This window comes from Barbus barbus (assembly GCF_936440315.1).
Source record: "Barbus barbus genome assembly, chromosome: 45".
Lineage (NCBI taxonomy): Eukaryota > Metazoa > Chordata > Actinopteri > Cypriniformes > Cyprinidae > Barbus > Barbus barbus.
In genome coordinates, this window is record NC_136723.1 from 21545793 (window position 1) to 21569712 (window position 23920).

At 35.4% G+C, this 23920-nt stretch overlaps 2 protein-coding genes across 3 annotated transcripts; one reads left to right on the forward strand and one right to left on the reverse strand.

The window, feature by feature from the left end:
• The first annotated feature begins 378 nt into the window (after positions 1-378).
• On the forward strand, positions 379-12039 carry erap1a (endoplasmic reticulum aminopeptidase 1a). Of its 2 annotated transcripts, none has more exons than XM_079408554.1 (19): positions 379-617; positions 796-1298; positions 1431-1569; positions 2304-2438; positions 2542-2662; positions 3843-3997; positions 4783-4896; positions 4990-5121; positions 5444-5575; positions 5671-5754; positions 5982-6139; positions 6888-6976; positions 7057-7240; positions 8294-8450; positions 8864-9048; positions 9136-9297; positions 9559-9699; positions 9828-9909; positions 10938-12039. In XM_079408554.1, exons 2-19 carry the CDS (start codon positions 811-813, stop codon positions 11085-11087), a joined length of 2808 nt encoding a protein of 935 aa, XP_079264680.1. In that variant the 5' UTR covers positions 379-617; positions 796-810; the 3' UTR covers positions 11088-12039. The 2 variants fall into 2 exon arrangements, with proteins under 2 accessions (XP_079264680.1, XP_079264679.1); XM_079408553.1 differs by having other exon boundaries at positions 524-617; positions 5979-6139; positions 10938-12029.
• On the reverse strand, positions 11395-22965 carry LOC306864509 (occludin-like). The gene is made up of 9 exons (XM_079408555.1): positions 22632-22965; positions 22186-22245; positions 20648-21302; positions 20407-20571; positions 17656-17783; positions 15805-15987; positions 15550-15721; positions 13202-13243; positions 11395-13115 (listed from the first exon to the last, which is right to left on the reverse strand). Exons 2-9 carry the CDS (start codon positions 22242-22244, stop codon positions 13017-13019), a joined length of 1503 nt encoding a protein of 500 aa, XP_079264681.1. The 5' UTR covers position 22245; positions 22632-22965; the 3' UTR covers positions 11395-13016.
• Positions 22966-23920: the final 955 nt, after the last annotated feature.

Below are 23920 nucleotides of genomic sequence, written 5' to 3' on the forward strand. Positions count from 1 at the left end.
ATATTGCACTGGAATATAATGCTGCACTGCACGGAAAAAATATGATACACATTGTAAGATGGGAGGGGGGTCAGTGCATGTGTGTGTTCAGTTATTATTATTATATTTTAATTATTAATATTAACATTGCCCTCATTTGTAAGTCGCTTTGGATAAAAGCGTCTGCTAAATGTAAATGTAATTTTAGTTTCATCGCTATTTCTTTAAATGTATGTATATAAAAACAGTACTTATCTCATTAATAATTAATATTGATGACGTTGCTCGGTGAACTTTGTGAATCGTCATGGCACGTAACCTAATTAATATTCAACAGCCAGTCTTTCGCGCTGAGATTGGCCAGCTACAGAGCCGTGGCACGTAAAAACGCCAAACGTCACTTTACGTAATTAATATTCATGAGAGAGACTGCGTTCACAATTTCATCGCAACCACACGCCTTTTATAAACAAATATAGTGTTTTTCAACGTCGTGTGGTGTGCTGTAAGCGCCAGGATGCAATAATATAATCTGAGAGCAAAAACGAGTCGTTTTACACGACAGGAAATTTGATATTTTGAGTGGCAGCTGCGTACTTTCACTTTCATTTAACTTACAGATCGGATATCGAGCGCAGGTTCGTTCAAACCTTTTATCGCCTAAAATCAATAACACGTTCGATATATTGTCAAATTTGTCCTGGGGTTTCCCCGTGAGGTCTTAAATGTCATAAACACTGCTCATGTGTGACAATGATAACCAATTGATCCAAAAGAAACAGTCAGAGAGCTGATACTAAACCTTTCCCTCTTCAGCTTCTGTTTATCATCATGTTCTTCGCACAGTCTTGGTGTTTATGCTGCCTTACATTTGCAGTTTTATTCTGTGGTCTTTTTGTTGGCAACCGTGCAATGACTGTCAACACAGACACAAATGCATTGCCTTTTCACTGGGATAAGATAAGATTGCCAGAAACCGTGAAACCCCAGCACTATGACCTCCTGATACACCCCAACTTGACCTCCCTGACCTTCACCGGAGTCGTCCAGATCCTCATAGAGGTAGAGCAGGACACCAGAGCCGTCATCCTTCACAGCAAGAACCTGCAGATCTCCAAAGCTCAGCTCTTGGGCTCCAGACATCCTCAGGATCTGCAAATCAGTGAGTTTGAAGCCTATGAACAGATCGCACTCTTTTCTGATGGCTTCACATTTGAGAAAGGAAACCATGTGGTGCATTTGGAGTTCTACGCCAACTTATCAGACAGTTTTCATGGCTTTTATAAAGGAAGATATACCACAAACAGTGGAGAGGTCAGGTAAGATAACCACAACATTGGTGCTTGAGTTTTAACTCTATTGATTAATTGTTCAAAGATTTGACTGTATGTGAAGTGGCTTTGAAAATGGAAAACCCCTTCAAAATGGTGATTTTTTTTTTCTCCCTACAGGATGTTGGCATCCACTCAGTTTGAGGCGACACATGCTCGAGCTGCCTTCCCTTGTTTTGATGAACCTGCGTTTAAAGCCAACTTTACCATCCGTGTGCGCCGAGAATCCAGGCACATTTCCATATCCAACATGCCCAAGGTGCACATAATTAACCATTTTATTCTGTTAAATATCTGGGTTTGATCTTTATAGTACAGGTGAAATTGACCTGCATTCATCATTAAACAAAAACCACACTATGAGGAAGAAAAAAGGACATCTTTAATGGCATAAAACATTAATGGCTCTCACACATTGCATATAAATAAACATGAGAATATGAGTTTTAAAACTGTATTTAATAACATTATTTTTCACAAAATGTAAATTTTACAAATAGTATTGTAAATATTTTTTTAAAAACATTTTCTGTAGAAAAGCACTTATTCTGTGTTCTTTTCTGAAGCTCAAACAGTAGAAGCTCACAACGCCAAGATCATGGGTTCGATTCCCAGCAAAATCAAGTGGAAAAATATTTGACATACTGTATATGAAAAAAAAAAATTATGTGCAGCTGCCTTTAATCATGTAATAACGAGGTCAAATTGACCCAGAAACATCAAAATCATAAGATGTTTTGGAAACCCTTTCCACAACACAAAGTGTCAATTTTGAATGCATGTTTATTATCCTAAATAAGTAACAAAATATCAATTAAAAAAAAAAGCATAGGTAACTCAATTGATCATAACAGCATAACAGTCAGTGTTTATAAATTACACAATCTGCAATGTGATTTAATAACTTCAAACAGTATATTTTCTCAGTATATATTTCCTTTACAGACCATATCATGTAAATTTAAACTAATGCAAGGTTATTTCTTCCAATAGCTGAGAACTGTATTAACGGCAGATGGGCTGCTCGAGGATCAGTTTGACACGACGGTGAAGATGAGCACCTACCTGGTGGCCTTCATCATCTCCGATCTCCAGTCCATCAGTAAAAAAAGCCAGCATGGAGTCGAGGCAAGTTGATAACGTGACCAGAAGTATTATAAATACACTTTATAATATACCCATACCACATTACACTGTCCATTGACTGTTCACAACCTGAATCCTGATATAGATATCAGTGTATACTGTTCCCGAGAAGATCAGTCAGGCGGAATATGCTCTCAACACCGCTGTCACACTGCTGGACTTTTATGATGATTATTTTGACATCCCGTATCCACTTCCCAAACACGGTGAGTGTGAAAGTTCAGCAGTCACTATCTTTACTACTGTTGAACATGGCTGCATACTTTAGTTACTATCTTTAGCAGGATTCCTCAAATCTTTAACTGAAGGGCCAATCTGTTGCAGAGTTTAGCTCCAACCCTGATCAAACTCACCTACCTGTGATTTTCTAATGATCTTGAAGACTCTGATTAGCATGCTCAGGTGTGTTTGATTAGGGTTAGAGCTAAACTCTGCTGGAGTGGGCCAGATTTGAGGATGCCTGGTCTATATCATCCTAATGCACGGTGAGAAGGAGAGTTTGAGTGGCTAAAGACTCTCCAACGACCACAGCTGGAGAATTGCAGAAAACAGTTGAGTCTCGGGGTCAGAAAACCTTAAAACAATTGTCAAACAGCACCTACATCACCACATGTTGTTTGGGAGGGTTTCAAGAAAAATTCTCCTAGCTCATCCAAAAACAAACTCCAGCATATTCAGTTATCAGACACGACTGGAACTTCAAATGGGACTGACTTCTATAGTCAGATGAAACTAAAAAATTAGATATTTAGCAGAAAACACTCAAGATGGGTTTGGTGAACACATGGATAAAAAGTACCCCATGTGTACAATGAAATATACTGCTGTATTTTTGATGTTGTGGGCCTATATTTCTGCTGGAGGTCCTGGACATCTTGTTTAGACACATGGCATCATGGATTCTATCAAGTACCAACAGATAAAAAACCAATAAGTGACTGACTCTGTTAGAAATCTTATAATGATCTTATAATCCCTGTTACTTTGGACCCGCTTCAGCCTATCGCCCAAATAGATCTACTGACGATGCCATCTCTCACGTTCTTCACTCTTCCCTCACAAACATAGACAGCAACAATGGGAATTATGTAAGGCTGCTATTCATTGACTATAGCTCAGCTTTCAATACTATAGTCCCCATCAAGCTGGCTTCTAAACTCACAGACCTTGGCCTAAACTCCTCACTCTATAAATTTATCTCACTCAGATAAATTTTCACAGCCTTCTTTGATCATATTTACCATGGGTGCCGATATTTTTGGCCTTGACTGTATCTATATAGTATATTATATTACTATCTGCCATGAAATAATTGAAAACTGTAATCAGAATATTTATTGGCTTTTTAGAACCTATTTTAGGCTGTAATTGTCTTTTTACTTGCAGATCTTGCAGCGATCCCAGATTTCCAGTCAGGTGCTATGGAGAATTGGGGCCTGTCGACTTACAGAGAGTCCGGTTTGCTCTTTGACCCTGAGAAATCTTCCTCCTCGGACAAACTGGGAATCACCAAAGTCATTGCCCATGAACTAGCCCATCAGGTTGATATTTCTATTACTAATTCAATCTAAGTAATGAATAATGAACAGCCAGTCGGCCTTTATCTAAAAATTTAGTTTATCACCATCTGCACATTATTCTACTTGCTGTTCGACTACTTAAACAAATAAATCTAATGTGTACAAAATTTATATAAAATATATATTATTTTATATACATTTTATAAACGCTGCCATTCAAAAGTTTGGGATAGGTAAACATTTTTTATGTTTTTAAAGAAGTCTCTTATGCTCATCAAAGCTACATCTACTTGATCAAAAATACTGAGAAATATTATTACAACTTTAAATATGATGTTCTGTATTAATATACTTTAAAATATGATTTATTTCTGTTACGTAAAGCTGAATTTTCAACATCACTACTCCAGTCCTCAGTGTCACATGATCCTTTCATTCTAATATGCTGATTTATTATCAGTGTTGGAAACAGTTGTGCTGCTTAATATTTTTTGGAACCTGTGACAGTTTTTCAGAATTCTTTGATGAATAAAAAGTTAAAAAGAACAGCATTTATTAAAAATAGAAACCTTTTCTAACAGTATAAGTCAATTTAACACATCCTTGATTAATAAAAGTATTAATTTCTTTTAAAAAAAGAGAGAATTTTTTTTACTGACCCCAAACTTTTGAACAGTAGTGTATATTGTGACAAAAATGATGCAGTGATGCAAAATGGTATTATTATAGAAAGAGAGCTAAACGATGCAGTATGTGACATGAAACTAGCACAGAGATATAGAAAGTCTGTTGAATCTGATTTCCAGTGGTTTGGAAACCTGGTCACGATGCAGTGGTGGAATGACCTGTGGTTAAACGAGGGCTTTGCCAAGTTCATGGAGTATGTGTCCGTCAACATCACCCACCCTGAGCTGCAAGTGGTGAGACCAATTAATACAGCTAAAAGTTGAGTTTATGATGACTTGTAACTATAATTGGCTTGACTAATCTGATTTTGGGGGCCTCTATTTTAGGATGATTATTTCCTGGAGAAGTGCTTCACTGCTATGTCAGTGGACTCTTTAACTTCCTCACACCCCATTTCCACTCCAGTGGAGAATCCTGCTGAGATCAGCGAGATGTTTGATGACGTTTCCTACCGGAAGGTACACAAGCAGTTTATATCTCTCTAGAATCCTTATAGATTAATACTGTGTTGCAGGACAGTTTGACCCACGTTAGATTTTTAAATGATTTGCAACACTTTTTGGTGTGAAAGGGCTTTTACATTTGCTATGATTAGAACTTCTTGTATTAAAAACAATCAAGCCCTGCTCATATTTAAAAAGTAACGTAACGCATTACTTCCCATAAAAAGTAGCTAAGTAACGTAATTAGTTACTTTTTTAGGGAGTAACGCAATATTGTAATGCATTACTTTTAAAAGTAACTTTCCCCAACACTGGTTGTTGTTCACAAACTCTGAAGGGTGCGTGTATCCTGAACATGCTGAGGGATTTCCTGACCCCAGAAGCTTTCAAGTACGGTATTATACACTACCTGAAGACATACAGCTACCAGAACACAGTGAACGCTCACCTCTGGGAAAGTCTTACCAATGTAAGTTACCGCAGTCGGTTCCTGTGCAGGTTCTCCAGTCCTTGAAGTAATTTAATCGATTGCTCTAGAGACCAAATGCATTTCAATCTTTTCAGATCTGCACTTCTGATGAATTGGATTCAGGGAGACTAAAACTTGATGGGTTCTGTTCCAAAAGCAGGGCTGAATCTCCAGCCTCTGTGAGTGCTGCTATAAATATATATATATATTTATATCAATTTACATTTAATTATAATATGTTAATTTTATGTTAATCTACTATAATATTAAATTTTTATTATTTAATTAAATGGTCTATATTTACAATAAGTTAAGCCCTGATATTTCTTGACTAAAAATGTGTCATGAATATTAGAAAATAACTGATTAAATGAATGTACTAAATGATAAAAACCTGTTCTAGCAGAAATGGTTCATGGAGGACAGTGTTGATGTTCGAGCCATCATGGACACCTGGACGCTGCAGGAGGGGTTTCCTTTAATCACTGTGGAGGTCAAAGGTCAAGAGGTCACCCTCAAACAGGAGCGCTTCCTTAGAGAAGCAAACTCTTCAAAGACTTCAAAGTACGTACTGGCTATGGAATACTAAACTACTGTTTAATGCATACTATGCATTTTAAAAATATTACGTGAAACAGTCTGCAAAACTAAATGTGTTATACTGTATTATGCTTTTAAAATTGTATGTTATGGCATTCTGATCAAATAAGTAGATAATGAAAGAAAATGATATTTCTTCTGGGGGGGTTCTTTCACCTTGAAAAGGTCAAGTTCAGTGCCTTGCGTTGTGGCTTACAAAGATATTTTAGTATTATTTGTATACTTTAGTATTGTTTAGTAAACTTTTTATATTTCATTTTTTTTTATTTTTATTTTTAAATTTATTTTATCAGCCTCTAAGTTTTATTTATTTATATATATATATATATATATATATATATATATATATATATATATATATATATATATATATATATTTAATAATTTATATTTCTTTATAGGTTTATTTATTATTTTTATATTTTAGTTCTTTTAAGTTTACGTTATTCATCTAATATTGATATTTTAATAATAATTGATGTTTTATTTCAGTCACCAAAAAAAAAAAAAAAAAATTTTAATAGTTTTTCTTATATAGTGTTTGACAGTATTAACAGTAACAACACTGTTTTTTTTTTATGAAAACATAAAATTTGCCTGCATGCTGCAGAAATAGAAAATATAGTAAGCAAGTATGCTACTCTTAATGTTATTCATTCAAAGCAATAATTTATTTTTTTAATATTTGTTGTTTGGATTTAATTTCTCACAGTACATCAAGCTTCCTGTGGCAGGTTCCTTTGACTTACATCACCAGTCACAGTAGTGCAGTGCAGCGTTTCTTGCTGAAAAGTGAAAAAGGTGTGTATGAGCTATCAGATATTAAATCAAACCTATACGTTTACCTTCTGTTATACTGAAATCTGACTGTGTGTGTGCAGATGTGTTGTACCTGCCGGAGAAAGTGGACTGGATTAAATTTAATGTGGACCTGCGGGGGTATTATATTGTACATTACGAGTTGGGAGGCTGGGACGCTTTGATCAACCAACTCCAGCAAAACCACAGTGTGTTTAGCAGCAACGACAGAGCCAGTCTGATACACGACATCTTCCAGCTGGTCAGGTGAGGGAACTGAGCTGGTGTTCCTTAAAGAAATAGCTCACCAAAACAAATTTGCTGAAAATGTGCTCATCCAAGATGTAGATGAGTTTATTTCATCATGGGAACAGATTTGGAAAAATTTAGCATGACTTCCTCACCAATGGATCCTCTGCAGTGAATGGGTGCCGTCAGAATAAGAGTCCAAACAGCTGATAAAAACATCACAGTAATCCATGAGTAATCCACACCACTCCAGTCCATCAGTTAACATCTTGAGAAACCAAAAGCTGTGTGTTGATAAGAAACAAATCCATCATTAAGAAGTTTTAACTTTAAACTGTCGCTTCTTGCCAAAATATGAGTCCATAATCCTTAATAGCGCATCCTCCAGTGAAAAAGTCCATCCGCTGCTGTCCTCTCACATAAAAATCTGTTTTAGACTATTTTGGCTTGTAAACAGTTCTTCATCTGTACATATTTCTCTTCTGATTTAGACCATATGAGTTTTTCTCTGGAGGAAACGTTATTATGGATAATGAACTCATCTTTTAGCTGAAAGCAGTGGTTTGCAGTTAAAACGTCTTGATGGATTTGTTTCTTACAAACATGCAGCTTTTAACTTCTCAAGACATTAATTGGTGGACTGGAGTGATGTGGATTACTTGTGGATTATTGTGATGTTTTTATCAACTGTTTGGACTCTCATTCTGACGGCACCCATTCACTGCACAGGATTCATTGGTGAGGAAGTGATGGAATGCTACATTTCTCCAAATCTGATGACGAAACAAAAGTGTCATTTATGGTAAAGAGAGATGCAGAAACACATTTTTCAAGCAAATCATTTGGCGAAAAGAAGTTTGATATCATACATTTACTAAAAATCACCAAAATGTCAGCTGATTCAAAGCCAATAAGACTTCAAATATTAAGAAAAGCAAAAGATCCCGCAGCATTTGAGCACAAATGATACTTGATTTGGTTTGATTTGATTTGACCTGATTTAAGTCTTGTTACTGTCATTGCAGACAGTTTATTTTTGTTCTTAATCAAATGGATTTGTCTTTCCTTCAGCATTGAGAAAATCCCACTGGACAAAGCTCTGAATCTGAGTTTGTATCTCAGTAAAGAGTCGGAGATCATGCCGGTGACGCAGGGCTTTAATGAGCTGGTGCCGCTTTACAAACTCATGGAGAAGAGAAACATGGAGGAACTGGAGAACCAGCTGAAGGTTGTGGTTGCAGACACGATTAAGTCTAGTTTAAAATCTTATGGTGACCTTTTATAAAGTAGCTGGCCAGGGTAAGACAGGAACACCTGAATATTTATTATATTTATTAGGACCTGATATTTCTGCAGTGCAAAAAGCATAGATGAATCACAGAATCCAGTCAAAAATGTAGAATTTCACAGAATTTGGCAAAATTTGGATCAAATGTAAATAAAAATATATACAGTATAAACAGAATCCAGAAAACATTCAAACAAGTCAATTGATTAGACATCCATATTTATTGTTCAAATGTAATTAATCTATTAAAGCAGAATTAAAATGGAAAACAGAATTTGGCAAAACATTGAATGCATTTTTGGGACAAATAAAATCTATTTAGACATGCTGTTGTTGATTTGCTGTTTTAACAGGGTCATTTAGTGACGTTATTCAAGACACTGATTGACCGTCAGAGCTGGTCTGATGACGGGTCTGTGTCCGAGCGGATGCTCAGGAATTATCTGCTGTTGTTCGCCTGCATCCGTCGTTACCCGTCCTGTGTCAGCACCGCCACTCAACTCTTCCAGCAGTGGAAAGAATCCGATGGCAAAATGCTGTAAGAGTTCATTTGATTCGTGTAGCATCCTCATTGTACATTCTGCGTACTATTTTCATTCATCCAAACGTGTGTTGTTTGCTTCAGGCTGCCCACTGACGTCAGTTTGGTGGTCTATACTGAAGGGGCGCGTACAGACGAAGGCTGGGACTTCCTGTTGGAGAAATACAAGCGTTCCATATCGCCATCAGAGAAGTGGATGATTAAAGCCGCCCTCTCGTACAGTCCTTTAGCTCACAAGCTTCAGTGGTGAGTCTGAATGCATGAAGCTGCTGAGATGTCACATGACATTTTCATAGTTCACCCAAACCTGACATGGCTGATGCCGCATGAATCATTAAGGAAGGTCAAACTCTTTGGCGTATTTATCCGAAAAGATCTTCTCTTGAAAGTCATTAAAATGCAAAAGCATGATTCATTTCTCACCTTTTCAATCCTGCGTGCCAGTAATAAAGATCTTGAGTCATTAAACCTGCTCTATGATGTGTTTTTCTTTCTCGTTCTGTCTAGGCTTTTGGAAAGAAGCATTGAAGGAGAGATAATGAAAACTCAAGATCTGCCGTCGCTGATCATCAGTGTCAGTAAAAATCCAAAAGGTTTCAAACTTGCCTGGGACTTCTTGAAAACCAACTGGGGGAAACTTGTGAAAAAGTGTGTAGCAAGCTTTCATATCTTCCTGAAGATCTTTTTATATGTCAAATAAATCACATTTTAGTTTTATGGTGCTTATGACACATTGTAGCATGTTAGATTGTGAATAATGCAAATCCTCCGTTTAGGTTTGATCTCGGTTCGTCTGCAATATCTCGCATGGCGGTTGGAGTGACTGATCAGTATTCCACCAGAGAAATGCTCAATGAGGTAATTTAGATCGATTCTTTTGAAAAAGTATGAATGCACACATTAGTTAACATGAATATTGAACTATACTTCTACAGCATTTATCAATATTAGTCAATATTAATGTTATTAGGTAGCATTAATGCATTTTAAATTAACATATGGAACATATATTTTGCCATGTTAAAGTGACTTTTTCTTGCTATTCTTATTTTATATCTCACAGTTCTATTTTCCATTCTTTTTTTTTTGCAATTCTGAGTGTATATCTCACACCTTTTCTCAAAATTTCAAGATATAAACTAGTGCTGTCAAACGATTAATCACATTTTTGTTTACATAATATATGAGTATGTACTGTGTATATTTATTATGTATATATAAATACAAACACATGCATGTATATATTTAAGACAAATATGTTATGTTTATGTATTAAATATATTTATATATAAAATATAATAATATAAATGTATATACGTGTAAATATTTTCAAAATACATAGTGCACATACATATATTATGTAAACAAAAACTTTTATTTTGGATGCGATTAATCACAATTCTGCAAATAGAAGTCTGAATTGAGATATAAACTCAAAATTCTGAGAAAAAAAGTTGCAATTAACTTTTTTTAATTTTTTTATTCCATGTAATAAACAAGCCTCCATACTAATATGCTCAAACAATTTACAATTATATTTTTACTAACATTAGCGAAGATTAATAAATGCATTAAAAATATATTGCTCATTCTTAGTTCATGTTAGTTCAATGCATTTACTTATGTTAGCAATGTTTTTAATTTTCCCCAGTACTTAATGAATGAATTTGAGAAATATTTATAGTATCTTTTGAGAAATATTACACACACCTTCACACTTCTACATTACAGTTGTTTAAGCTGACAACATGCTGAGGTCACATGACTTTACATGATAGATAATTTCTGGTTAATGGCATATGTAAACGAAAGCATTGCATTTGCACTGATTGGAGTCAGTAGAAATCTAAGAACACTATGGTTGGTGGTTTTTGTTGTTCCTGCAGGTTCAGTCATTCTTCGGGTCACTAGAGCAGGATCAGGGCTCTGGGCTCCGCAGTATTCAACAGGCCCTGCAGAAAATCCAGCAGAACATCCGCTGGATGGACAGGAACGTCCCACTACTGAAAGCCTGGCTGGACAGAAACAGTCTATGATTGAGTCCTGAAAAACTGTAGAGACGCTTTAAAGTGTGTTTAACAGGGTGTGGAACTCAAGACTGCCCCTAGTTTCACCTTGGGTACGGCTCTTTACAAGGGCCATTAACACTGGAAGAAACCAGCTCTAATATCATACAGAAATGGCTGCAACAAAAGAAGTTTCTAAATATTAATGCTACATATCAACTCAATGAAACCAGCGATGCACTGAAATTAGTTTTTTATGGAAACATGAAAACCGAATGTGTTTGAATAAGTGTTCATTTAGGCAAGAAAAAAAACTAAACCAAAAGAAATGTTATTTAAATGTTTTTATATCAGCCTTTTAATTATATAATTATGTTTCTATTCCAATTTGTTGTTGAAATATAAATGTGGCTGTGATAACTTGTTTTTATGACAGATTTATTCAAACATACATAAAATAATAAAGACAACAGGTAAGTAAAAATATAATGAACGTAACACCGTTGATATATGTAGCAAAATGCTCCACTCTAGAGTTTTTTTTTTAGTTGTAATGGTTGGTAGTTGGGTTGTTTTAAAAATTAAAGGCAGTAAATTAGTTACAAAACAACTTTTTGATTTATTTACATTTTATCTGCAAATGTGCATTTCAAGATGCCTGGATAAATTGAAAAAAATAATGTATACATGGTCATCTAATGAAAAATAGCATTTGGGTTTAGAATCAAACTATGAATAGATAAATAATGATAAAATAACTTATTTTTATGTGAACTATCCCTTTAAATTTGCTGATGTAATGCTATGTGACTTGTTTACTAGCGGTTTTATTTACATCTTTCCGTGGTTGAAATGTCATTTGGGCAATTACATGGGACATGACACATTTCAGTAAGTTCTTCTTTTTCTTTCAGCATAGTTTCTGCTGTTCCTTGATGTTCATTTTGTGTTATAACTAGTAATAAAGAGGAAGATGATCGGTTCACGAACTGCTTGAACTGAGGCGCTACAACGATCTGTCACGACACACTAAAAGCGCGCCAAAACGGCATTTGTTTGATTTCCTTTATGAAGTTGAGTATTTTAAAGCGCAGACTTTGTTTCGTATCAAAAGTAACATTTTATTTACTATAAAGATCGAAATCGAACGTTCATTTTCGGTTGCTGAAATTCAGTGCATCCCTAAAAGAAACGCTAAACTTTAACTTTGTGACACCCAGACATTGTTTTGATGTCTTAAATTAAAGAAACTGGTTTTAATAGCGTTTTGTGGATTTTACTGACATATACTAGAAAATGTATGGTCACATTTATTATGGCATTACAAATTATTTTATTGATAGTTGTAATAAACAATGAAAAGAAATCAAACATTTAAATTACATATTTACATACCAGCAAGTAAAAAGCTTTTAAAACGGCATAAATACAGCTTAAAAGACTTACTATTAAAGGCTATCTGTAACTGATCACAGCTTGATTTATAAAAACATAACTGGTTATCAATAGTTCAAACCACCCACCTGGTAAAATTATTTGGCACAGTATTTTACCCACTAAGAAATCTCTGAACAACTATTTAATTTTTTTTTTTTAAACCTATATGAAACAAACACGCTGTACTGAAACACCAACAAGTTCATGTTAAATCTGTAACAGCTAAATGGAGATTTGCGAAAAAAAAAAAAAAAAAAAACTACAGAACTGATGAGGATTTTGCCATTAGCTAAACCTGATTTTAAATCTGGTTTATGAAGGATTCTGGGAAAATATTGCACTGAGCAATACGAATCAGAATGCCTTGAATATTTACATGCATTATCAATCAAATGTCCTGAAAGCAACACGGCTCATCTCTAGAATGGCAATGACCCACACATCTGGACAGACGCCAACACATCTGTGCTCTCACAATACTGTCCAGTAGCTCGCTCTTCTCTAATGTGGTGGAAAGGATCTTCAGGATCTCCGGTCATAATCACTGACCATTCTTTTGATGTGGTTCAGTTTGCCCTTCAGGTTCTTGCAGCGCTTCTTCTTCACCTGGTATTCGCCGCTCTGCAGAGACAGTGGGAAATACATCAGATAACATCCTGCACTTTTGTTCGTTTCTGTGAGAAATCTTGGATTCAGCTCATTCTTACCCTCTTTTGGTCTTTCAGTGCGTTGTACTCTTCCATGGCGTCCTGTTACAAGAGAATGACTGAAGTCAGCGACAAGCGCAGTGACTCAAACGTTTTTCCCATGCTGACGTTAATTATTTACAAATAATACAGAGGGTAACCTACAGGGTAACCTCCTCCGTAAGGCATACAAGTCATGCACTATTGGGTGAATCACAATTTTTTGAATTGACATTTTTATAATAATTAAAATTAGCATAATGAGAGAAAAAAAACTAATAATATTGATCATTTAAATAATTTTAAATAAAATATACAAGTTATTATTATAAAATGTATGTATTAGTAATAATAACTTAAATTGTAAATTAAATAAAAATTGAATTAAATAAATTAAATTGTATTTAAAGGGTCATATATATACACTCACCTAAAGGATTATTAGGAACACCATACTAATACTGTGTTTGACCCCCTTTCGCCTTCAGAACTGCCTTAATTCTACGTGGCATTGATTCAACAAGGTGCTGAAAGCATTCTTTAGAAATGTTGGCCCATATTGATAGGATAGCATCTTGCAGTTGATGGAGATTTGTGGGATGCACATCCAGGGCACGAAGCTCCCGTTCCACCACATCCCAAAGATGCTCTATTGGGTTGAGATCTGGTGACTGTGGGGGCCATTTTAGTACAGTGAACTCATTGTCATGTTCAAGAAACCAATTTGAAATGAATCGAGCTTTGTGACATGGTGCATTATCCTGCTGGAAGTAGCCATCAGAGGATGGGTACATGGTGGTCATAAAGTGATGGACATGGTCAGAAACAATGCTCAGGTAGGCTGTGGCGTTTAAACGATGCTCAATTGGCACTAAGGGGCCTAAAGTGTGCCAAGAAAACATCCCCCACACCATTACACCAGCACCACCAGCCTGCACAGTGGTAACAAGGCATGATGGATCCATGTTCTCATTCGGTTTACGCCAAATTCTGACTCTACCATCTGAATGTCTCAACAGAAATCGAGACTCCTCAGACCAGGCAACATTTTTCCAGTCTTCAATCGTCCAATTTTCGTGCAATTTGTAGCCTCTTTTTCCTATTTGTAGTGGAGATGAGTGGTACCCGGTGGGGTCTTCTGCTGTTGTAGCCCATCCGCCTCAAGGTTGTGCGTGTTGTGGCTTCACAAATGCTTTGCTGCATACCTCGGTTGTAACGAGTGGTTATTTCAGTCAAAGTTGCTCTTCTATCAGCTTGAATCAGTCGGCCCATCTCCTCTGACCTCTAGCATCAACAAGGCATTTTCGCCCACAGGACTGCCGCATACTGGATGTTTTTCCCTTTTCACACCATTCTTTGTAAACCCTAGAAATGGTTGTGCGTGAAAATCCCAGTAACTGAGCAGATGTGAAATACTCAGACCGGCCCGTCTGGCACCAACAACCATGCCACGCTCAAAATTGCTTAAATCACCTTTCTTTCCCATTCTGACATTCAGTTTGGAGTTCAGGAGATTGTCTTGACCAGGACCACACCCCTAAATGCATTGAAGCAACTGCCATGTGATTGGTTGATTAGATAATTGCATTAATGAGAAATTGAACAGGTGTTCCTAATAATCCTTTAGGTGAGTGTACATACACAGTGCCCTCCAAAAGTATTGGAGCAGTTGCCTCACAGGTCTTTCTAAGTGATCAGCTGTGTCCTGTTGCATTAATTCTTCCGATATTAAAAGCAGGGAATGTGTCATATCAGTTATATCCATTACTTCTGCATTACTTGACTCCACAGCCAACAGAGCAATTTTGTCTTTACTGTTCCAATACTTTTGGAGGGCACTGTATATAGTTTGATGTATGTGTGTATATAATTTGTATGTGTGTGTATATATGTATGTATGTATTTATGTATCTATATATACACATCTATATATATCTATATAGATACATGAAACATATATATATTAGTTTCATGTATCTCTATATATATATATATATATATATATATATATATATAGTTTGTGTGTGTGTGTGTGTGTGTATATATATAGTTTGTTGTGTATATATATATTTGTTATATATATTATATTTGTATGTGTATATATATTCTCAGTAATGGGAATTTAAATTTTAATTAAATATTAATCAGCGATATTTCTTGTACTCTTTATGCTAATTTTAAAAATAATACTATTAATAATAATAATAATTATTATTATTATTATTTTGCTGATGTTGTTAAAATATAATTTATATAATATAATTAATTATAATAATCTAAAAAAAATTATGAGAATATTCCAGTATTTATGAATTCTCAGTAATAAGAATTAATGAGAGTCTTCGCCGAATCTTGAAGACTTTTCATACCAGGAACTGAGGACTGCCCTCCTGAAGATCATCGAGCTCCCGGTCCACTTCAGCCAGACGCTTGTTGATCTGGTCCAGTTCTGCCTGAAGCTCCTTGTACTCCTGATGGTCTTTGTCAAACAGGCGTTTGTAATCTTCTCTCTCTTCATTATTAATAATGGGAGGGAATTCACTGGAAAACAAAAGCACTTCCATCTCATCTGAAACTCAAGTGAATATTATAAACTCAGAGCTGGATTTCATCGGTGAGCTCACCTGGAGAAGTCATCGTCGTCCAGCTCATCTCCAGAGGAGGCGTAGTCCGTGTCGTGATCACGTCCGTCGGCGGTTCGTGGGCGTCTAGCGCGCCGTTTCTTGGGCCGTCCTGCAGAGCTGTTCATCTCTGATCCGCTGCTCAGCGGGACTGAACTACGGACGGGCACCTCGTGCTCTATCTCTCTGAACAACACAAACATGAGCAGGCATTTAACCAATCAATCACACAAACTTAAAATGCTCATAAAGACACAAGCAGTTAGCTCAGTCATAACCACAGCGCAGGACAGATTACATGAGACATTGTTCTCATTCCTCCGCAGTGTCGTCATCGTTTCTGCTATCTGTGCTACTTCTGAAAAGCACTACATGAGATTTAGTATGCATAGCTGAGGTATTTGTTATACTGTTTGCACAGCATTTCCAGAAATGATTCAGACCCGAGAGGAACACAGAAACTAGGAAGTGAAATGAAAGAATGAGAACACTTCCTTTATCTCACGTAATGTCTGACGAGACTTTTAGCGCTTCTGCACGACTCGTTCTGTAACTCCATCCACTTTCATTTCATTCCTTTCAAGTAACTTACAGCATTTTTCATTTGACAGAGTTTCAAGTGTAAAGCTGAACTATCAAACGGTTATGAAGTCATAAAGATTTGCAAACAACAGCATCTAGTGAGATCTAACTTAAACTAAACTTATTTTAAGTCAAGCACAAACATTTTAAGTTGAAACATTACTTATTCATATGTTGAATTTTAAGTTGTGATAATCACAGCAATCATTTTTTTTTATGAGATGGCAACTGATGTATGTAGATACATTTGGAAAAATATTTAAAAGTTGTTTTTTTATGTATTATAAATTATATTTTTTATAGTGGACTTAATTTAAATAAAAAAAAAATTCTTCTACTGTCTTAATGCTAATTGTATTAATAATAATAATAATAATAAGTGTAGCACAATACAGTACAGCACATGATTTATGTCGTTAGATTTTAAAATGCACATTTTTCCAAATAATTTTTATATTTGTAAATTCAAATTAACAACCATTTCTTCTACTGCATTTATGCAAATTTTAATAATAATATTGTACCACAATACAGTACAATTAAATGTAGATTTGAAACAAAATATAAATATAAAATATATAAATTTACACAATATTATATTTCTTCGTGTTATGCTATTTTTTAATAATAATAATAATAATAATGTGTAGCACAATACAGTACAGCACATGATTTGTCAATAGATTTTAAAAATACACATTTTTCAAATGTTTTACTTTCAAAATTTTTATATTTTTAAATTCAAATTAACACATAATAACCATTTCTTCTACTGCATTTATGCAAATTTAAATAATAATATAGTTGTACCACAAAGTATAATAAATGTATATTTGAAAAAAAGCTTATTTTTTCATTTAAATTTACATAATCATATTTAACTTTTTTTCAAATATACATGTATTATACTTTGTGGTACAACTATTATTATTATTATTATTAAAATTTGCATAAATGCAGTAGAAGAAATGGTTATGATGTGTAAACTTAAATTTAAAAATATTTATTTTAGTTTTATGCTATTTTTAATAATAATAATAATGTTTTCATAAAAAAAAGGTAGTATTTTTTATAATAATAATAATATTCCAGTATATAGATACACTGAGCACACTGTCTGAACACACAGATCTGCTTTCAACACTTTAACACTTTTAAAACAATCAGTCCTAAAATCAGATTTTTTAAAAACAGATCAAAATCAGATGCAGTGTGTTGAAAGCCAAACTCAGTCACATGCAGAAACACAGACGACACGACGGCCGTACTCACACAGGACTCTCACTGTGGGGAGGTTTGTCATAGTTTGTGCTGTTGTCATCTAGATCATTTCTAGACCCTCCAAACTTCATGGGATAGTCAGCCAGCAGCGGCTCGGGCACTCCATTCACATTATTCACCTGAGAGAGAAAGCATCAAGATATGACATTATTGAAAATCATGACTATTAAGAACAATTTTCGTTATTGTCATTATTTTAATGTGAAAATAAAATCGTGTAAAATATATATAAATAAATAAAATCTGTTAAAATAAATAATCCAGTCCATAATATGCATTTAAAGTAGGTTATATTGAAACTGCACCTTACAAATTGCATTATTTCCCTCCATTACAGTAATAAAAAAAACATTTATTACATCAGAGGGATTTGTAAAGAATTAAGAAGTTTCCATTTCTGGACAGTTTTTGTGAGATTCACTCAAACGGTGCTGTCAGTTTTCTGTGCTTTAGCTGAATTCTTTGGTGCAAACATGTTTCAACGCATCTATCCTGAGGCAGTCAACAAATACTATAGAAGAATATTTTCCACATCTTTTCTAGAATCACAGGCACAGCCTTATTTAACATGAAGCACAGTCCCGAAAACACAATCCCTTTTGCAGCACATAAGTTTGAGTTTCTGGTTGAACCAGTTCGCCTTGTGCATTTAACAGAATATAAACACAAATATATACGTTTTCTTACAAACCCAAATATATTGATGTTCGATTTAGATCCAGCGTTCCATTTTTAATAAAAACTGACCTTAAAACATCAAATTTTCTAAAAAACACATCTATATGCCCTAAAAAGCTATTCATTTACATTTATCCACTGAACATCTTCCAAAATGGCTAAAACACGTTAGTAAAAACATTTAGTGAAATATTAAAGCAGATAAAGAAAACTAAGTCTCTCTTCAGGAGCATTAACATGTTTAGCACATATGTGCGACTGAAACTGTCACAACAAACCACACCTAGAAACCAGCGATGAGCGCTTCCCTCGCCCAACCACCATCACACACACACACACGCACACACGCACACACACACGCACACACACACGCACACACACACACGCACACAAACAGGTCTTTCCACCTTCAGCACAGTAAAAGATATAGGAAACCACACAGGCCTCCTATATTCAAAACCAGACAGACGATTCCTGTGAGAGATAAACAGGTTTGTGCTGTGAGGAGGCTGGAGGAAGTAAAATAACTCTTTGTTTGGCAAAAGAAATGAGCACAGGTGTAGAATTTAAGCTGATATTTGCTCCATCTTGAGTAGAATAGACCTTCTGTATGGAAAAGACCAAATTATAGTCCTTCAAGTCACAGAAGACTACTAGAAGTTCTAGGACAAAGGCTTATAGTTGAGTGACCACTAAAAATCACAAATAATCTCCAATATCTTTATTGCCATTCCTGCACCATTAAATGGAGAACAAATAAGTTTTCTCAGATTTTCAGCGTTTCTGCATCTTTTGACCTATACATTTATACAAATCTTCCATACGGTGCAACATTTGTGTAGGATTTAGTTTGAAAAATAAAATTATTTCACTCAGAAATTTCACAATAATTACAAAGAAAAGGCAAGTAACATTGAATTAAACATGAAATTTAGAAGACTAAAACAGTGCTTGCTTGTAAAATGTGCTTTAATCTGTCTTATTTACAACTTCTTTACACTACATTTGTTTCTGATAACGAAGATTTTGATTTTTTTTTTTGATTATACTCATGGAAAGCTATTTCTAGCCAATTAAATGGACATTACCAGATTTTATATTCAGAAATTTATAACATTAATATTTTCAAAAATAATTTTTATTTATAATTTACTAATATCGTATTTATTTATAATTCATTTATTCTAATTGTAAGAATTTCAATGACTTTTCTAGGGCTGGAGATCACAGCATCCCTGACATTTCCGGGGTTTTCTCTTGAGAATCTAGCCGAGTAGTCAACCTCACATGTGTCTCATCTAGAGTTTCTCAAGAGATCTCGCAGTGTCTCAAAGTGTGCTCAGATTTGCCAAAATACACACATCTGCAATCAATAGTCAATACGAGCTCACACATTTCTCATCAAATGATCTCATCTGCGATCTACATTCATTTTCTAGCTCTACACACGGTAAAAAAAAATAAAACAAATAATAGAACAAGACAACATTATTTCAGTCTTTCTACTTAATTTTTTGTAATTATTTGTGAAATTTACCAACAATGTCTAAGCGAAAATTATTTCAAAGTAAATCCTACACCTATTTTTTTTCAGTCTACTCCTACTCTGACTGCTTTCAGACATTTTAGGAGAAACATTTGAGACCAGATGATTGTCAAACCAAACATTATTCAGACACCAGATATAATTTGTAATATTTTTTTACTAGTGGGTGCAGGACACTATAGTTCATTTATGTAAGTGAGGATAGCAAAATAAAGTGAACTGACATATTATACCCAAAAATTCTTCATACAGTGCACCACCAGTAAAAATTTGGGACCAAAAATATGATTTGGCACTTTGACCTGACCATGTTTTGTTACATACCTTTCTATCAAAGTTATGTGACATTATCAAGATGAATTTGTTCTGACACGGTTTAATTCTTGTCATATTTTATAACCATTTTCTAAACTATAGCAAATAAACTGATAATGTGAGAAACGTTGAAGGTGTCTGAATAATTTTTGGTTTGACAGTACTTCAGCTAGCAATGCAAAGAACAATAATATCATACTCACCCAATCCTCTACATCCTGCGGTGAGTTTTGATCAATTTCTTTCACGCGGCGCCACAGGATGTTGTCCTTCCCGTGATTATTGATCCTTTGACGGGTTTTAATGGCAAAAACCATGATGATGATGAGGGCCGCGGTGACAATGAAGCCCAAAACAAGAGCGATTGCCTGGATGAAGACAGAGTAAGCTCACTATTAGTGCACAACGACTTAAATCGACCATGATTTACAACGCTGTGCTCACCTCCTGAGGATCCACCACGCAGTAGTGATACAAATACTGGTTCACGAACGCTCCCGACATCTGAGGCTGCTGGTAAGCGGCACACATGGCGTAAACTTGATTGAACTGAACCGAACCGGACGTCTGGGCCATTGGGTAAACCGTCACCAGATAGACTATGGTGGCAACAAACATGAGGAAAGCCATGATGGCGCTGACTATGATGACGGCCAGGTAGAACTTCCTTCCCTGAGCCACTTTCTGGTGTGAGATGATCATGATGAAGATGACGAGCAGAACAATGAAGGTGATGATGGCCATGGCGATCATGAACCCTTTACCCTGCCTGGGGTCATTCTGAGAGCCGAGGATCCCGTAACCGTAGCCTCCGGATCCTCCCATTCCGTAGCCGCCTCCCATTCCGTAGCCACCGTATGAGCCTCCATAAGAACCTCCGTAAGAACCTCCATAAGAACCTCCGTAACCACCGAAACCAGCCGCTGCTCCATCCGTATCCCAGGCCAGAGTCGAGGCCACGCACACGAAGATGCCCACGCAGAAGATGACCGACATGACGCACATGATCTTTATGATGCCCGGCGGAGATGTCCAGCGGTAGAAATGCTGGAACTCATCGTCAGGATAGTACGAATACGCAGGCTGTGGGGCAACATTACTAGAGAGAAAATGGGGAAAACAGATTTAGGGACCCAATACATTCTGACTTGCAACAATAGCATATGCAAACATATACATATAAATGTATATGTTGAAATTATTATTTTAATAGTGAATATCTGTATCATTGTTAGTTTATTTATTTTTTTGGAAGGAAATTGTTGAAATCAATTAAACAAAACATTCTAAGGACACAATACATTTAGCCTTATACCAATATAGCCTAATATTAACTTGAAACATTCACATTACATAAATATTCACACTAATGCAGGATATCAGTGAGTTTATGCATATCATTATTTTTTCTTCTTTGGCTCTTTTCATTTTTTAGACCTATTATCATTATTATTTTTCAGGTCCTGTTTTTCCATTTCAAACAATTCAGTTTTTCCTACACCAGATTTCCAAAGTACTCTGACTTATGTTCAATATTGTATTGTATAATTTCATTTAAAGTGTGCTAGTGTGAATCGTTTCAAAACCGGCAAAACACATGATACTTATACACATATATGATATATATATAGGTACACATAGATATACAATTATAAGCTATCAGTTTCAGTGCATTACCAGTACTTTTGAAACTTGTCACAGGAAAAGAAAATATTAAAGAAAAATCCAATACCAGCCTAATCAACCGAAGAAGAAAAAAATACATACATATATATATATATATATATATATATATATATATATATATATATATATATATATATTGGCCGATACCAATATGGTCACTGGAATGTGGCTGCCCAATAATCATCCATAGCTCTTTATTTATTTAATATTTACAGTTACAGTTCACTATAAAAACAAAGGCAAAATAGGTTAAAAATCTAAACCCATGTAACACAATCCAGAAACTCAATACTTACTACCCATCCTCTGTATGATAATCATAGGGCGGAGGACTCCCGTTCGGCCTCGAAGACATTCTGGAAATAGACAGAAACACGAATATTAATAAATACACAGTATAAAATTCATATAAATCATACGCACCGTACCTAATTTCACTATTAGGCCATGAACTAAACATCAATCGCCATTATGACTGAACGGACAATAATCAACATCGACAATTAGTGTGTAAAATTCAGTAAACACTGTGTAAAATATATATATTAATATTTAAGAGAACTACACAATGAGAACGCCAGATTCTGAGACTCAATCTCAGTGATCGTCGGCATCAATGATATTATAGCTAATTAATGCAGATATAAAGCGCTGATATATACTATCATTTTGATTAGATTACGGATTATATAATAGACTATATTACTATATAACAGCCTATATTTTGTAGTTTCAGGCTCACCTGATTGTGGAGTTGCTCTCGCGCACTGATGTTCACTGTGTGTCACTGTTCAGGTGAGACAAACAACCTGCCCTTAATATGATTCAACCCCGCCCACAGAGAGAGAGACACGCCCACACAAACACACAGAGAGAGAGAGACACACCCACACAAACACACAGAGACACGCCCACACAAACACACACAGAGAGAGAGAGAGAGACGCCCACACAAAGAGACACGCCCACACAAACACACACAGAGACACGCCCACACAAACACAGAGAGAGAGAGAGAGAGAGAGAGAGAGAGAGAGAGAGAGAGAGAGAGAGAGAGACGCCCACACAAACACACAGAGAGAGAAAGAGTGGCTCAAATTCTAACGAGTTTCCTAACTAGACAGCTTCATGTGCCCAAGACTGATGATACCATGAGTAACTCTCTATGTTTATTATGGCTTTTTATTATATACGGTACCTAAAAATGCTGTCTAGATAGGCAGCATATACTAGATTTTGAAACAGCCATAAAGAGAGGTCGTCTGGTATCAGGATATAGACACCTTACAGATAAAAGAGTGAGTCTGCGATAAGAAACACGCAAACTAACAGAGGTGTGGTGAGATTTCTGCTGAAGTGATTATTTGAATTTGAAAAATCTACTCTACAAACTTTATCTTGAAATCTAAAATGGTTCTCCCATAGTGAGAAATAACGTGGCACAAATTTTATATTTGCATTATATATATATATATAAAATGCAAATATAAAAACTTTATATACTGTATATATATGTATATATATTATACAGTGACTTTTCTGTCTCTATGATTTACTCATATTTTCTCTAAAATAGTCACATATTTATAAGAAATTGCTTAAGTTATACATAATATGTCTACTTTATCACTTAAGGCTGCTGAGGTTTGTGGTGGAAAGGGAGATTTTATGGAACTGATAGAGATGGAAAATTAAATATTTTCTTTAAAAGAGTGGTAATGAAATTATTTAGGGAATAAGGAAATTCTTACGCTTTTTATGTTTATGTTGCAATCAGCCATAGAGGGAAATGGAAGCGTATGCTAAAACTAGTCTGATTCATACGGTGCCCAGGAGGGGTCATCTTCGGTTCACTTAGTTTTGGCGTGGCCACAAGATATTAAGTCGCGGGAACGTGATATTATGTCGTGGCCTCGAGATGTTATGTTGAGGGAACGACATCCATTTCTTGTGTCCACGAGTTTAATGTGTAAACAAACCTACGTGACAACAGCAACCCGGGATTATAGGCGATTCACTACTATTTTATTT

Excerpts from the sequence above, each read along its gene's own strand:
- erap1a (XM_079408553.1), top strand. The coding sequence starts at position 811 with ATGTTCTTCGCACAGTCTTGGTGTTTATGCTGCCTTACATTTGCAGTT. Across the intron at positions 6,140-6,887 it reads AACTCTTCAAAGACTTCAAA|TACATCAAGCTTCCTGTGGC; the intron begins GTACGTACTGGC and ends AATTTCTCACAG. Across the intron at positions 6,977-7,056 it reads CTTGCTGAAAAGTGAAAAAG|ATGTGTTGTACCTGCCGGAG; the intron begins GTGTGTATGAGC and ends GTGTGTGTGCAG.
- LOC306864509 (XM_079408555.1), bottom strand. The coding sequence starts at position 22,244 with ATGTCTTCGAGGCCGAACGGGAGTCCTCCGCCCTATGATTATCATACA. Across the intron at positions 17,784-20,406 it reads CGCAGGATGTAGAGGATTGG|GTGAATAATGTGAATGGAGT; the intron begins GTGAGTATGATA and ends TTTCTCTCTCAG. Across the intron at positions 15,988-17,655 it reads CCCCACAGTGAGAGTCCTGT|AGAGATAGAGCACGAGGTGC; the intron begins GTGAGTACGGCC and ends TGTGTTGTTCAG.